This window comes from Ammospiza caudacuta, chromosome 2 (genome assembly GCF_027887145.1).
Source record: "Ammospiza caudacuta isolate bAmmCau1 chromosome 2, bAmmCau1.pri, whole genome shotgun sequence".
In the NCBI taxonomy this organism is placed as follows: Eukaryota; Metazoa; Chordata; class Aves; order Passeriformes; family Passerellidae; genus Ammospiza; species Ammospiza caudacuta.
Genome location: NC_080594.1, coordinates 44758209 through 44774027, shown reverse-complemented (window position 1 = coordinate 44774027; position 15819 = coordinate 44758209). Strand labels below are relative to the sequence as shown.

At 36.1% G+C, this 15819-nt stretch overlaps 1 protein-coding gene across 1 annotated transcript in view; it reads left to right on the top strand.

Annotated features, from left to right (window-relative positions):
• The window catches only part of TRPC6 (transient receptor potential cation channel subfamily C member 6), a 78707-nt gene extending 63172 nt beyond the window's left edge, over positions 1-15535 (top strand). Inside the window, exons 7-12 of the mRNA XM_058825127.1 lie at positions 752-1016; positions 1843-2038; positions 3208-3411; positions 9322-9405; positions 11779-11854; positions 12632-15535. Of these exons, the coding sequence (XP_058681110.1) occupies positions 752-1016; positions 1843-2038; positions 3208-3411; positions 9322-9405; positions 11779-11854; positions 12632-12783 (977 nt within the window). The 3' untranslated portion in view covers positions 12784-15535. The remainder of the gene's footprint in view (positions 1-751; positions 1017-1842; positions 2039-3207; positions 3412-9321; positions 9406-11778; positions 11855-12631) is intronic.
• The last annotated feature ends 284 nt before the right edge of the window (positions 15536-15819 follow it).

Below are 15819 nucleotides of genomic sequence, written 5' to 3'. Positions count from 1 at the left end.
ACAGAACTGAGCAATGAGGTGCAGGAAGTTCATAAACCTATTTTGCCAGAAAAACCAATATATCTTTTATATATTATTTGCTAAGAGACTCTATTCTATTTCTTTAATATTTTTCAATCCTTGCTATTTACCAGTAAGAGATAAAAATGTTAAGAAACTTTCTTCTTGGGATATTTGGGAAGTCCTAGAAGGTATTTTGCCCAAATGGGCTAAAAATTAAGCACTGCTGACTTGTGTTCACTCTCAACACCACCACATCTCACTTACCATTATTAGATATTTTTCTCTAGATACTAAATTGCATCAGTTTCTGTCTTTATTCTGTGCTTCAGATACTGTTTCTGAAAAGGTTTCAGAAAGTTTCCAGACTGCAGAAAAGCAGAGCAATTAAAATGTATATATTCTGAAACACATTAAATTGTAGTCTTATAAATTTTACTTGAAAGTTATAAATTTCACATAAGTCCTAAAAGCAATAATTGAGGCATTTTTTTCATGTATGCATGTACACTGAAGTCTGTTTGAAGAGCATCTGTGTATGGATGGTATTAATAGTGAGTATTTAATGCCAGGTTTTTTCATAGGGTAGCAAAGATAACTTGATGGACACCAGGTTGAACACGAGCCTGTGCAGCAAAGAAGGCCCGTGGTACCCTGGGCTACATTAGGCAGAGCATTGGCAGCAGGCGGTCCAAAAACGCCTCCCTTAGATAAGCACATGTATTGACAGGAATTCTCATCTTTTTTCCAGCCAGAATAAACTGGGATCCGTCTGATCCTCAGATCATTTCTGAAGGGCTGTATGCAATTGCAGTGGTGTTGAGTTTCTCACGGATAGCCTACATCTTACCAGCTAATGAAAGCTTTGGGCCACTGCAGATATCACTTGGCAGAACCGTGAAAGACATCTTCAAGTTTATGGTGATATTTATCATGGTGTTTGTGGCTTTCATGATAGGCATGTTTAATCTCTATTCCTACTATCTGGGGGCAAAACAAAATGAAGCGTTCACAACGTAAGTACAACTGATTAAATTGCAACCTTTATTTTCTTACCAATAACTCAGTAAAATACTAAATGTTCTTTGCAATGCTACTGTATTTTTGGATGTGGGGAAATGAGATCTCTTTATCAAAGCAAGAGAAAATAAGTCTTCAAAGAGATGGAGATAAATAGGAAAAAGTACCTCAGAGGTTTGGACTTACGTTTATTTATAAATTATCAGGACGAGATACATGCATTTAAATTAACTAACCTGAAAAAAAAATCACTATTTCCACACCATGACTTTACCCTGGAATTGTGGAATAGTAAAATCTCAGCTGGAAGATTATGGTCCATAAGACTAATTTTTTTGAAAATTGCTGATTTGCCATCAGATATCCTGTCTTCTTCATAGTTTATATACTTCAGTTTCATGTTAATATTTATCATATTAGCAGTGAAATTATTCTCAGTAAGTGAACTAATGATGCAATTTAAATAAAGTATTTACAGGTTAATTATTTTTAATTTTTTTTCATGCTAACAGCAAGCTTGTAGTATATAGATTAAAGTAGTTAACAAGTGAATCATTGTAATATTCTTTTGAGGATGGATATATGATTCGTAAAACCATCTGATCTGAATCAGATGGTTTTATTGTTAGTTCTATTAGGAATTTTGTGTTATGAAACAGCCATGAAATTAGACAGTCTACTTTTATGTACAGAGATGTAGTTAAACATTATGATAATGGAAAAATTTGTACACTGTATAAAATTGATAACTGGCAATTTCTACAATAAGAATATACAGCTTTTCTTCAATAACGTATGCATGTGTCCAATTTCTCCTTTTAGTGTTGAAGAAAGCTTCAAAACATTGTTCTGGGCTATATTTGGACTCTCAGAAGTTAAATCAGTTGTTATCAATTATAAACACAAATTTATTGAAAATATTGGCTATGTTCTCTATGGAGTCTATAATGTTACCATGGTCATCGTCTTACTGAACATGCTTATCGCTATGATCAACAGTTCATTCCAGGAAATTGAGGTAAAAAAGTCCGTTTATGATGAAATATCACCCTATTTACTGTTGCAACTGATTGTCTCTGGCTCTTGGAAAATTTTCATGTTGACATCAAGACAAGTACCACATAAGCTTTTGGAAAATTTCAGAAGAAAATATTAATGCCACTGTTCATTTTTATTATAAAATACCTGTCAATTACTTGGCTGCATGTGCTTGCAATAGTAAGAACCAGACTGGAATAAGAAACTACTGGTGAATTGTGTTATGTTCCTGAAGAGTATGGGCTACATGATGTGACTTTGTGAATCTTTCATTTGCCTCATTTGTAATTACTTGCCGAAATCCAGCATTACCTTTTGCATTCCATGGAAAGCAGAGGGCTAAATCATTATCACTGTTTAGGAAAAAAGTAAGCAGATCTCCAGGAGCTGGGCCATCCCAGACTTTCCTAGGGGTTGCTCTTGCCAAAGCATCAAACTCGGTTGGGTTTGACTCCACTTTGGTCTCACATTCTGGGCTCTGACTGGGGCCTGTAGCATTGTCAAGCTAGAGCAAGAGCAAGACATTCTCTAGGGATGTTCACATTCTTCTGAATCAGGAGGCCACAGGGCAAATCTATCAGCTTTGGAGCATTAAAAATACAGTGACTGGACAAAACAGCCTCTAAGGTACAGCAATATTGAGTCATGACCTTGAACTGATGTCAGTCCTTTCTGTAGAAAACCCTCCTAAACTTTACAGGGGGAAATAAGGTGAGTGTTTTGGTGATCATAAATGATAAACATAAACCATGGTGATGATACTATATCTAGATTAATCATATACTTCAGAAAATTGAAGGAATTAGGTAAGAATCACCTCATCTTTTTAAAGTTCATGTTTAAAGTAATAGAGTCTACAGGCTAGTAATAGAGTCTGTCATTGTGGTCCTGTACCACAGACTATTAGCACTTATTGTGGAATAAACAACATTTAAATTAAATCCATTCTGTTCTTCTGCAATTGCATAAGCTCATTAAATGGATTAAGAACAGTTCCATTCACTGAAATTTTGGTTTTCATAGATCTTGATCTGTTTGAGATTTACTTCAGCCAATTACACTTAAAACACACATGAAGTTTAGCTAAAGCATCTTCAATACTCAGAGTGGTATTAACCATGTCTTAACTGCTGTGTTTCTGTTTTACAGGATGATGCTGATGTAGAATGGAAATTTGCAAGGGCTAAACTTTGGTTTTCTTACTTTGAAGAAGGGAGAACTCTTCCAGTACCCTTCAACTTAGTGCCAAGCCCAAAATCTTTGCTGTATCTCCTAATCAGAATCAAAAAATGTATTTCTAAACCATTTTTGTGCCAAAAGAAAAGCTTTCAGGAAGATGCAGAGATGAATAAGGTAATTTTTTTCTTGTATATACTGTGCTATTTTTAGAAGATAAAGCCAGTTTTAACTTTATTTTTATTATTGCCCTGCTTTATTCATGAATTTCCCAACCTACTTAATTCATACTGAATCAGTCACTAATATGGGAGATCAGAATAGAATAGAGTAGAATAGAATAGAATAGAATAGAATAGAATAGAATAGAATAGAATAGAATAGAATAATTACAATCCCTGCTGAAGTTCAGGTCCAATGACATCTCCTGCTTTCCCCTTATCTGCGAGTCACTTTATCTCAGAATACCATCTAGATGGTCAGACAGATTTTACTTTTCATAAATACATACCTGGTTTTTCCAGTCACCATATGTTCTTGAATGTGCTCCAGTAAGTTTCATTTTTCATTGCTTTTTTTTGCCAGTTACTGAAGGGAGGCTGAGTGGCCCAGGGTTGCTCGAATCATAATTTTGACCTTTTTTGAAGATGGATCTGACATTTGCTGTTCTCCAGCCTTTGGGGACCTCTCCCAATACCCTTGGTCTTTCAGAGATGATAGCGTATTTACAAGGGGTGCATCTGCTCTCTCAGATACACCTGTGGATGTAGCGCTCTGGATTTGCCTGGTTCAAGTTCTTCCTGTCTCCTCAAATTCCTTCACTGGGCACAGAGGTCTGAGAAACTGTTGATGAAACCTGAGGCAAAAAAGGCATCAAGTCCCTCATTCTTACCTTAATCCAGCTGTCACTTAAATCCCTTTCCCCACTGCCAAGAGGTCTGCATTTTCCTTGTGCTGCCTTACGTTGCTCTTGTAGCAATATTTCTTACTGCTCTTGCAAATGTCAGCTTAAGGCAATCTTTGTCTTTCCTAATGCCACCCTCACATGCCTGGGCAGTCTCCAAAGTCCCCCCTTGGCACCCTGTCTCTGCTTCCACTGAAAATGCCCTTTGCTTTTATTGTAAAATATTTTGTTTCCTGTTTTACTTACACAGCTTCAGTAAAAAGCACTTGAGTTGATGCGTTGGACTTGCTTAGTTTGTAGCAGGTGTATTTTTCCTACACTATCTTGGTATAGGTTATTTCAATTGCTTGAGAAAAACATGGAATGTTAGGTGGCATTGGAAATGTAAAGCCTGGCACTATTCTAGCACTATTTTAACATTTTAGGGAAAAAGAGTTATCCAAGGCAGCTGATCAGATGTAGTGAGTAGAAAGGTGAGCATATGCTAACATACAGGAAAAAACAAAAAAAGGAAAGAATTTTTCATGTTGGAAAAGCAAAATTTTCTTCAAAGGAAATTTAAGTATGGAAGAATCTTTGTTAAAATGGGCCGTGGTCTGAGCAGAGGCCTGTTCAAGGTTAAAAGTTCTTGAATTTGTTGTCAAGAGCCATTAGTCCTTAGTCTGGGGACCAGTAAAGAATTTACATGCATCTGTCAGTTCTCTGTCACCAATGTGACCAGAACATTTTTCACACTTATTAGTTGAAGAGTAAAAGAGGAAAAAGTGCTCACAGTCCTAGAAAGAAAAAATGGACTTTTAGGGAAAAATCCTGTGCCTCTGGGTAAGTTTATACCGTTTATGAAAACAAATGTAGGTATTGTATTACAAACACTGTTACCTAAGTCAAAATTGCTATTAAGTTCAAGTGTCTCATCTCTATTACCAGTAATTTTTCTAGTGTTTCACAGATCTCACTTCATTTTGTTGGGAAAATCTAATCCTAATGTATTTAGGACCTAATAGAAATGACACATGTATTTGCTCAGGTTTTTAATGAATCTGACATTTGCAAAACTCTTCTTCAAGCTGCGTGATGCAACCCGATTTTAAAACCTCTGTGAGTGATAAAGTCATCACTAAAATATTGTGCATTTGAGGAGATGCATATAAACTTAAAAATGAGTGGTGGTGGAAAAAAAACAAATGTTTTTTTTTCTAATTCACTTAGTCTGTGAATTTTAAAAGCACTTAAGTAGGTTGTAAGCTTGTGTAAATGACTTTTTAGCATGAAATTTATGTTCCCATAAAACAGGTATTCTTATAAGTCCCATTTATACAGACTAAGGAAAGAAGATGTATTTTTATCACTCCATTCAAACCTAGCAATTCATGTTTTCTAGCATGTTTCTAGAAAGGTGCATAGTGTAATACTAACCAGTTCTACATAAAACAGTAGCAGATTTGTCAGCTTTTACAGCAGTCGCTCTGAAAGAGAGCTGTAGGGATGCAAACATTGTTTATCAGATGTTTTCCTAGCCCTGAATTAATTTTGTCTTCAAATATTAATGCTTTTACACTCAGATTTTAGTATAACTAATCCTAAATGAAATGTGCATACTCTGCTGCCAAAGCAGCTATAAAAATGCAAATCAAATTTTAAAAAATTGAAATTTTACATTGAAAAACATAAAGTGTCTGAGTTGTATTTATTAATTTCTCAGGTTTTGCAGCAGACAGTGGCAGATGATTGCATTTTCACTTACCTTTTGGGGTTCTACATGCTGAATTTATCTGAATCTGTTGCCATCCTGTGCACTTCCAAGAAGTAGCTAAAGTGGTTTTGTGTAACCTTTTTATCCACTGTTGGCGATTCATTATTGTTTAGGCTGTCATGGCATCTTCTCAAGGGCACTCTCAGGCTTTTGGGATTTTGACTTTTGGTTCCCTTAGTGCTGAGTGGGTTGATGCTGCTATGACTGCTGAGCAAGGAGCTACCTGTGCAGGTATATTTATAGTATAAATAAAATGAGCTGTGGAAAGATAAGGAAAGATTTGGCAAGACCAGACCCAAGACTTGAGGGCTGTGTTTGTGCTAGTATAACTTGGGTAGCTTATCTGGGCATGGAGGCCAATTCAGGAATGGCTTGCCTCTATTCAGGTAGTGTTCCTCACAAAGTAGGAAACCTCTTGTCCCCAAGCCATTCCAGTTGCCAGACTGTGCCTAGGAAGACAGAAGGTTGCTCTGGTGTGAGTCCTACCCGGGAGGACAGTGAAAGTTTACTGGTGGGAGACATTGCACTGCAGTGCCCAGGAATGTTAACACACACTGGGGTTCACTGATCCAGAGCCAGCCTGTGGGTTGTTCTGCTGCAGAGCCTGCATCTTCTCTCTGCAAAAGTTGCTGCAGCTTCAGAGTGAGTGGGAAGACAAGAATTAGGGTGGGAAGGAAGGAAATTCTACTCCTAGCTCCAGCTCTGCCCTGATCATTGCTAGCAGAAAACAAAGCCAGATGCTGTCAGTGCTAAACAGCAAGTAATTTACATAGCTGTGTTCAAAGTATAGTACACCAGAAATTAATTTCCTGAGACATATCTAAATGCAATACTAAAGACTGTGAAGATGTTTTCTTTCAGGCTGCTGATTAAAATCCACATTCCTTTTTCAGGCTAGAATAGACTTTTTAAATATCGAGTGAGAAACTCAAACCAATAAAAAAGAAAAAAGAAATTAAGGAAAAGGAGATTTTTTTTTTTTAAAAAACCTACTTTGACTACTGTTCTAAATTTAAAATTGCCTTGGGATTGAGAAAATTTATTGTTCAAGTGTCACAGAACTTGTTCATCTTCCTGAGCTAAAAATCAGCAGTGAGAGATAATATATTTAAATTTTGTTCATTAAACATGGCCCTTCAGAAAAGTAGTAAGGGACAGCTATTTATTGAAGTAGCTTTAAGCCCTCACTCAAACAAGAAAAATATGTTAACTTTAACTTTCCTAGTGTAAAACAGTATCTCTGAAATTTTCATGAGTGATGTCTGCTTACAGGAGCACAAACTGAGTCACTTTCTGGTAACCCTCCTTTTTGATCCAAGAAAGTACAATTTTTTGGAATTGCAAGTTGACAGCAGTTTCTGATTTAAGACATTAATGAGGTGCTGAAGAAACCAGCTATAACAATTTCATTACTATTCTGATTGAATTTTACGTAATACAAGAGAATAATGAAATGAGAGGCAAGTGTAAAGATGAAGATGTTTTCAAAGAACAATGATCCATATATCCTGCATTTCATATTTCACCCCCCACTCTAGAAGAAGAGTTATTTTGGTTGGGATTTATATCATTGTTCTATTTAATTTACATCATTTCCTCTCTGGTTACTCATATTCAATAAATGATAACTTAAAAATACGGATTCTAGGTCAGTCACCCATGTGGCAGGTTGAGTGCACTCTAGTACTAATTTTGGAGAAAGAAAAAACCTTAAGCAGGAAGCTTAAACAGAGCTTAAAGAGAGTTAACAAATGTTAAATGTGATAATGAAATCTTGGCAGTCTCTGCCACCAAGTGGTCATTCAGCAATTTACAGTGGATCTTATGTCCTGTTACTGCTACACATAAGATCTAAAGTTTCACACTTCTGATTTACCTGCCAACTTTCAAGGTGGCTAATTAAAAGTAAATTATTATCCTAAAGACTGTGCTGGAGGGTGAAGTTTAACATAAAGGCATTACAGTGTGCCTGGTTTTACAAGTTTGCAGTGTCATAACTCATGTCATCACATATTTCCAATTTTGCTATTTCAAGTGAAAATCAAATTGTAATTGAGCAGTAGATTAACTTTTGAGGTGAATCAGTGTAACATAAGTTTGAAACTGGTAACCAGCATGACACTTTGCTTTTAAAATATGTAATAAAATACATAGTAAATACCCAAGGCAACTTCCCTCTACTGCTGCAGAGGAAGCGTGATCTTACACTTTTTCAAAAAGTGCTGCATGAGAAATCCAGGAGCTGGAATAGCAGGAAGATTGTTTTTCTCTTTTAACCCAGTAGATGAGGCCCAAGAAAGTATAATTAGTTCTAAAATCCTGAAAAACATAGCGATTTTGTAGTGATTGTGTAAACTCACTAGTCATTATTTGTTATTATAAATCAGATACCTAGTTTAAGGTAGGTTTAAAACATTTTGATAAGATTATACTTTTTAAGATATATTCAAAATATCTGAAGTAGCTTTATTCAAGCATGAAAAAATAGTAACTTGCCCTTTCTATACATGCCTGTCCATATGTAGATTAATATATAAGAGAAATATTAATTGTTTTATATGTTTTACATTATTTATCTTTTATAATTACTTTTTCTTAGTCAAGTAAACATAGACTAAATAGATAAATAATTTTTTTTTTAAAGTATGGGCAAACAGATTTGTGAATCTTTCTGAAGAACCAAAAATTCCCAAATTCAGTGTGCACTTTATATTGCTTGCTAATGAATGTATTTTACCAATAGATTTAATAAATTTTTGTATCAAAATACAAGCCTGATCTAGTAGAAGGTGTCCCTGCCAACTGCAGGGGCATTGCACTACCTGTTTTTAGATGTCCCTTCCAACACAAACAATTCTGTGATTCTATGGAATGCTGAGCAAAATCTAATAGTATTTAAATTATTCCCGGTGTACAGCTGTGTAAGCAGCAAATCCTGCCCCATTTTTGTCAACAAATTGTTTCCCAGCATATCCCACAGATCTTTAACAGGCTTCAAAGTCTGCTTATCAGTAGATACTTGATATATTAGGGCACAACATAGAGAGGTTCAATGGCAGTACAAAACATCTAATGGGATTTGAGACACTGCTCTGATGGTCCCATCCTTTGAAAGAGTAAAAATTTGGTTGGACCGTGTATAATTTCAGGGAACTGAATTTTTAGTGGTAGTCCCACTTATTCCTCATCCAGATCCACCATGACTTATATTTCTTGCACTGCTATTTGTTGAACCCGCCCCACTCTTTATCTAAAGCAATACCATTTGGTTTTGCAGTTTCTGTTCACTGTTACTGCAGCCCAGTCGTTCAGCTTGAGTTCCAGTTCACCATTTTGTGATGCCTTAGGTTTTCTGTCATAGGATATATACATGAGATATACATATTGATCTTCTATTTATTTTGTACTATAAATAATGATTCTGTTTCAGCTTGATCAAAGGAAGCAATCAAGTATAAGAAGCTCAGATGAATTTCACTTGAACAGTTTAAACAATCCTCCAAGACAATACCAGGTAAAAAACAGTTTATTTTTAAATAAAATCAAGAAATAGTAGAACTGGCAGACTGATGGCATGAGGACAGTTTTGAATTTATGCTAAGTAACATGAGTCAAGGATAAATCCACAGACCTTGTATATTTCAGAAATAAATGAAATGGTTTAGGTATTTGCAGTACAATTTGAGGGTGTTTTTCGCTACTCTTTTTTTCTTAAATGGCACCCTTACAGTGCAATTTATTTATGTGTTCTAGAAAAATGTTCTTAATTTTAGAGTTGAGTTCTCAACTGCACAATGTGAACTGAGAAATCCAAAAATAAACCCCAAATCTTTCCATTCCATTTGCTGAAGCAGATGAGCTTATTGTGGCACATCTCTACATACAAATGCCTCAAGCACTGCGAGTATCTGTCAGCCTTTATCCTATCAATGCAGTCTGGTTTTCCTTTGCCTCCTAAACAACTGCAGTGAGCCTTTGTGCAGTTAAGTATAAAGAGACCCAGCACAGTCCTCATAAATCTCAGCTATTCTGGTCCAGAGACTGCTTCTTTCCTTCTTGTAATACTGCAAAGTGGGTGGAAAGGAGGAAGCAAGAGCTGCCTGGGTAATATAAAAATACAATCTGAATGAAAAAAGGTACAGAAAATGAGTATAGTTTATTGATCACAAGAGAGATTTTCCCTTGGGCAGGCTAGCTCCGCTCCACTTTTATGTTATGCAGTGTCTACAGGAGTCTGTTCCAAAACTCCCTCACTTTTTCACAGCCAATTTCATTATGATGCAGGGGTAGATACTAAGATTAAAAATCTATGCCATAAACATGTAGTGTGGCTTTGTATTTGAAAGATTCTTGGATCATTGTAATAAACAGTACAGCTGCTGACCTTGCAGGCGTGACTACGGTGATGGCCTGGGACCACTAATCTGGCATGACTCACCTCAAAACCAGCTCTATTATTGTGGAGACAAAAGTAGAAATATAAATCTATGAATGTTTTCTATCTTAAGCTGGAAAAGAAAAAGTATTACGATGTCATGGATTACACCCTATGAAAATATTAAACCCAAAGGCAGAAATACATATCCTAAAACGTACTTGGATACCTTGTTCTTTTTTAAGTAATTTGAACTGTTGGGTGAATCAGGGTCAGAATTAATTTTTTTTCCTGGAAAGGTAAAATTTACAATAAATTTGCTGGCCTAGATTCCCCTTATTAAGCAGAGAGGTTGGTCATTCTCATGATATAAGCTATTTGATCAGTTTTAGTTGTCTCAGATGAGCTGTGATCTCAGGTTTGCTCCTTTTATCCATAGAAGGAAATAATACATATATTTACCTTAGAAAGTATCTGTCTTTGGTTATATGAGTCCCAGCTGAGACACTTAAATGACTTAGAATTTTGGATCCCATTTTCTCTAAGCAAGCCCTACACTGGGAAAACATGACTTAGCAAATATATCAAAATAGGTTCAAATAAACTTAACAAACTAAAGGAATTACAACTATCAATGCTAAGCAGGGTCATTATCATCTTTGGGTGGCAATAAAGGCCAGATGGCTTCATCTACTTGGAGATCAAAGATGCAACTCTATTAATAGCTCTTACAGCCTCCAGTAGTAGGTTAAAGCTTATGAATTATAGCATTCATAAGATTATGTGTAGTTCTCTAACTTTCAAATATATATATATATATATATATATATATATATGCAGAATCATGAAGTTTTTTACATTAAGTTTCTTTAACTTGTCAAATTCTACACTGAAGTATCAGAATGCAATAGAAGGTAACAGAGGTGTCATAATTTAACCTGTGTGTCAACTAAGTACCACACAGTTGCTTACTCACTGCCCCCACACTGCGCCTTCCAAGTTCATGCGATGAGGAGGAGAATCATAAAAGGTAAAACCTGTGAGTTCAGATAATGATACTTCACTAATTTAAATAAAGAAAAAAAAAAGTAGTAGTAGTGGTAGTAATGAGAAGGAGACATAAAGGAGCAGTGATCACCCCTCAAGGCCAAGCCTCCCCAGTGTCTATATTGAGCATGATACTCTGTGGTATGAAATATTCCTCTGGCCAGCTTGGTTCAGCTGTCCCAACCATTCTCCCTCCCAGCTTCCTGTGCCCCTGCTCAGCAACAGAGCATGAGGCATTGAAGAGTCCTTGCCTTTGGGTAATCACTGCTCAGCAACAACTAAAACACCAGTGTGTTATCAACACTATTCTCATACTAGCCCAAACTCACACTGTACAAGCTACTAAAAGGAAAATTAACTCTGTCCCAGCTGAAATCAGGACGAGAGCTCTTACTTTGAAAAGTCATAACAATACTAGTCCAACTAAGAAAACTCCCCTTTCCTTTCTTTGTTTCTTCTCTGCAGAAAATAATGAAGCGTCTTATTAAAAGATACGTGTTGAAAGCTCAGATCGATAAGGAAAGTGATGAAGTCAATGAAGGTGAGTATGTTGATGAATTGTATGTTTCATCAGAGAATCAAACTAAAGTGATTATATATTTCCAAAATACTTAATCCACTTCACATCTTTACAAGTGCAAGAGGTAAAATTAACATGCTGTTGAAGAGATGGGATTTATGTCTCTTCTCCCCCATCAGAAACTGTCACTGATCTGACAAGTGTTAAAATGTGTTGCTACATTTAGAAATAATAGAATCATAGAATAGTTTGGTTTAGAAGAGCCCTTCAAGATCATATGGTTCTTTAAAGATCTGGTGGTCTGGGCGGTGATGGGTTAATGATTGGATTCAGTGATTTTAGAGGTCTTTTCCAACCTAAATGATTCTGTGACTGTGATTCTGTGATCTCTCTTGCAGCAGAACAGCATCCTCCATCAAATAGATCATGTGAGTTTTGTGAACTCATGGTCTCTCACACTTTTGCCTTCAGATTTGTTTGATTCCTGAACTGCATCTTCATATTCCTATCTCCAAGACACCATTCCACTGAGGTTAGCTCAGCTGGTCAGAGCATGGTGCTAATAACAACAAGATTTTGGGTTTAATCCCCACTTGGACCATTCACTTAAAGCTGGACTCAATGGTCATTGTGGGTCCCCTCCAACTCAGAATATCCTATGATTCACCAATGGGCAGCAGAATATCTACTTCTTCTGTTGCAACAAAGAAATACAGGAAAAAAACCATAATTTTGAGATATTTGGGTATGCTGTTTTTTTCTTTTGTTAATATTGTGATCCTTTAAAATCTGTTACAGGTGAATTGAAGGAAATTAAACAGGACATCTCAAGTCTCCGGTATGAACTCCTTGAGGAAAAATCTCAGAATTCTGAAGATCTGGCAGAACTTATAAGGAAACTTGGGGAAAAACTGTCACTTGACTCTAAGGAAGAAGAAAGCAAGAGATAACCAAAATAAGATATGCAACAGAATGTTAACAATTCACTTAAAGCCATATTTCTGTTTTCCTCGAGTCTAGCTCACATTTCTAAAAAGGATTCAGAAATTAAATCATTCCAATTCCGTTGAAAGAACACAGTTGCAAATCCTCTAGGTCTACAGTAGGGAGACCATACCACTTCAGTAAAGATATTTATTCTTTACCTGCTAAAGAGTAGTTGATCTGAGATAATTTAAGTACTCAATTTACTGTCTAGAATTCCAGTGGAATGTCAATGAGCTCAGTCACGAAAGATTAAAAGCATAGATCAAAACTTTTCCTATGTTAACTGTTTGTTTTTTGCAAATTTCCCTTTGTAACCATTCTTACATGTATTTTAGTGAAGCAAAAGAGAAAAATCCAGGCTTTTATATATATATACATATATCAAAAGCTATTTAATTTTTCCAGCATTCCAAACTTGCAAAAAAAGGAAAAAAAGCTAACTCTCTTTCTTAAGAATATGTAGGATATGAAAATAAACCTATGAATGTTTCCATGTAGAAGTAAATACCAGGACACTCAGAGCACTGTGTTGTATTTTCCCCTACTGATCCCTGTCAGCACTGGGCTCTCCTTTGAGATACCTAGGTTCCAGTGGGATTTAGTGCATTAAGAAAGAAATATTTTTCACCAAGTTTATTGAAAAGCTATTTCTGAGCCTGGGAGGCTAGAAGAAAACCTTCTTTAACCCAAAATAATTAACCCTTGATGTTCCAATCTGTTTCAGAATTCCCAAGTTCTCTGGCTTTTATGTCTTGAACTGAACATCCCAAACCACAGGTTAGGGGTTTGAATGCAACATTTTTATTTGAGGTGGAATGAATTCTGGGAATGTCATGCATGGGGGACCATCTTTCTCTATGTTAAACCTGTTTAAATGATTAAATTTTCTGCAGACACAGATAGCAAACAAAACAATCTTGTTGCAAAACACAGTGAAATCTTTTCTTCTCTGGATTTGCATCCCTCGTCCTTTTTTCCACTGGTGACAGCTCAGCTCTTGTGCTGTATTCTTTAGGACTCTTTTAATGAAGAATCTTCACTCCACATGGTAAAGAAAGCTCCAACATTTTCACCCTGCCCATTGCAATAGTTAAAATCTCTTTCTGTTAAACTGCAGATGAGCTATCCCATGCTCTGTCTGGCTGTTTGTTGTGTAACAATGTCCATGCAGGACAGTCAGATGGTTTCTGTCTTTCCAGATAGAAACAGCATAAATTCCATTCCATAATTTTTCCCTTGGTTAATATAATAATTTGTGTTTCTCTCTTTGGACAGCCACTAATTCTGGAGGTGTTATAAACATATATTACATTGGGCATCTCTGCTTCTCTTTAAGCTTTTTTTTTTTTTTGAGATTAGTGAAAGGGCTGTGAAAAATTATAACATGGCATCCAGGTGTAAAAGACTTGTATGAAACAAGACTAAAAAAGGCTTGTCAGTATTTGCTTTAAAATTAGCTTTGTGAAATTTATTTACTGTGGAATGTATTAGAATGTTTCTGCCTTTCCCTTTCAGGCTGGAGATTATTTTTATGGGGTCTAGATTAGTTTCCAGCTGGATTTTTATTGATAGTTCTTTTTAAAAAAATATTGATGGAATCACTGTGTATTTTCAGGGAAAAAAGACATATTAGAATGGTTTTTGAAATCACTTGGAGACAGGTGGAGGTAGGGGACTGAGGTCAGCTTGCCCTGAGACTGTGTTTCGTGCTTTGGAGGAAGAGCTTGGCACGAAAGTTTAGCCACAAATGGTGTATGGGGAGCAATGTGTGTCCTGTGGGCTTCAGGTGCAATGAACTCAGGGTTTAGAAACTTCTAAGGCTTCTTCATCTGAGGGAGAAGGAGGAAAGTGAGGATTCAAAGGTAGTGGCAGGATTCAACAGGCAGCTGGTGTGACCTTAGGCTGGAAAGCAGTGTGATGGTAACTTCACTGTGTTCTGGCTCCTGGATGGTTCCTGGCCATCTCTCTTGGCCAGGACTGGCCTCTGAGTTGAAGTTCCACCTGAGTATTTTGGACCTGGTTTTCTGAAACAGTGGGCAGCTCATTCAGCCCCACAGAAGGGCTGTGTTAGAGGCCATGCTGCTCAAAGCACATCTTCCATCTGAGGGAAGCTCTTCAGAAAATCTGTTGGTCAGGATCAGAGGTAAGAGGGACAGCCAGCGTTCACTTTCAGTAATCAGAAGTCTTAATTTTTGGTCATTGTAATACACAATTTGGATCTGCTGTAGTGCTCATTGATGGTAAACCCTCACTCTCCATAAACCCTGAGAGAGGAAATACATATACACAGGTTGAGATCCAGGCACTTTTAAAGTGAAGATTTTTATTACAGAGGTAAAATGTACACTGTGAATTTGTTTAAACCCAAAATTTGATGTACCTTAAAACTATAAGATCATAATGTATATATTGTATTTCATGAAGAAAATACATATGGATTTTTTTAATCATTGAAGATATTTTATATGTAGTTATTACTCATGGAACAATTTGTTAAATATATTTGAAGAGGTCTATTGCCAAATGTAGTGTGACAAGCAATGTAGTATTTTAAATGAGCACAATACCAAATATATTATGCTGATTAAAAAAAAATTAAATGTACCAAACTAAAAATGCCTTTGTGATCCATTGAATGAACATTTTGGTATTTCACTTTGGAAATTCGGCTGCTCCTGCTTGGAAGACTGATACGGTAAAAAACTTGGATTTCCGAACAACACTAATATTAAAAAAAAACATTTCAAAGAAGTATTTTCATACTTAATTAGACTCAAGGCCAAGTATTTTGTCTCCTTTGACTGTGCCTGGTGCTAGATGTTTCAGAACATCTGCAGTAACATAATTTTCACCTTACATAGTTCTCCTTTTGGTTTCTAATAAAACAATAATTTGATCAGAAAGTATTTCCATATTTGTTTGTGAATTATTAGGATAACAAGATAGTCTTGCTGCCTACTTAATTGTATCTTTAAATCTTGTTAATTACTTGAGTTCAG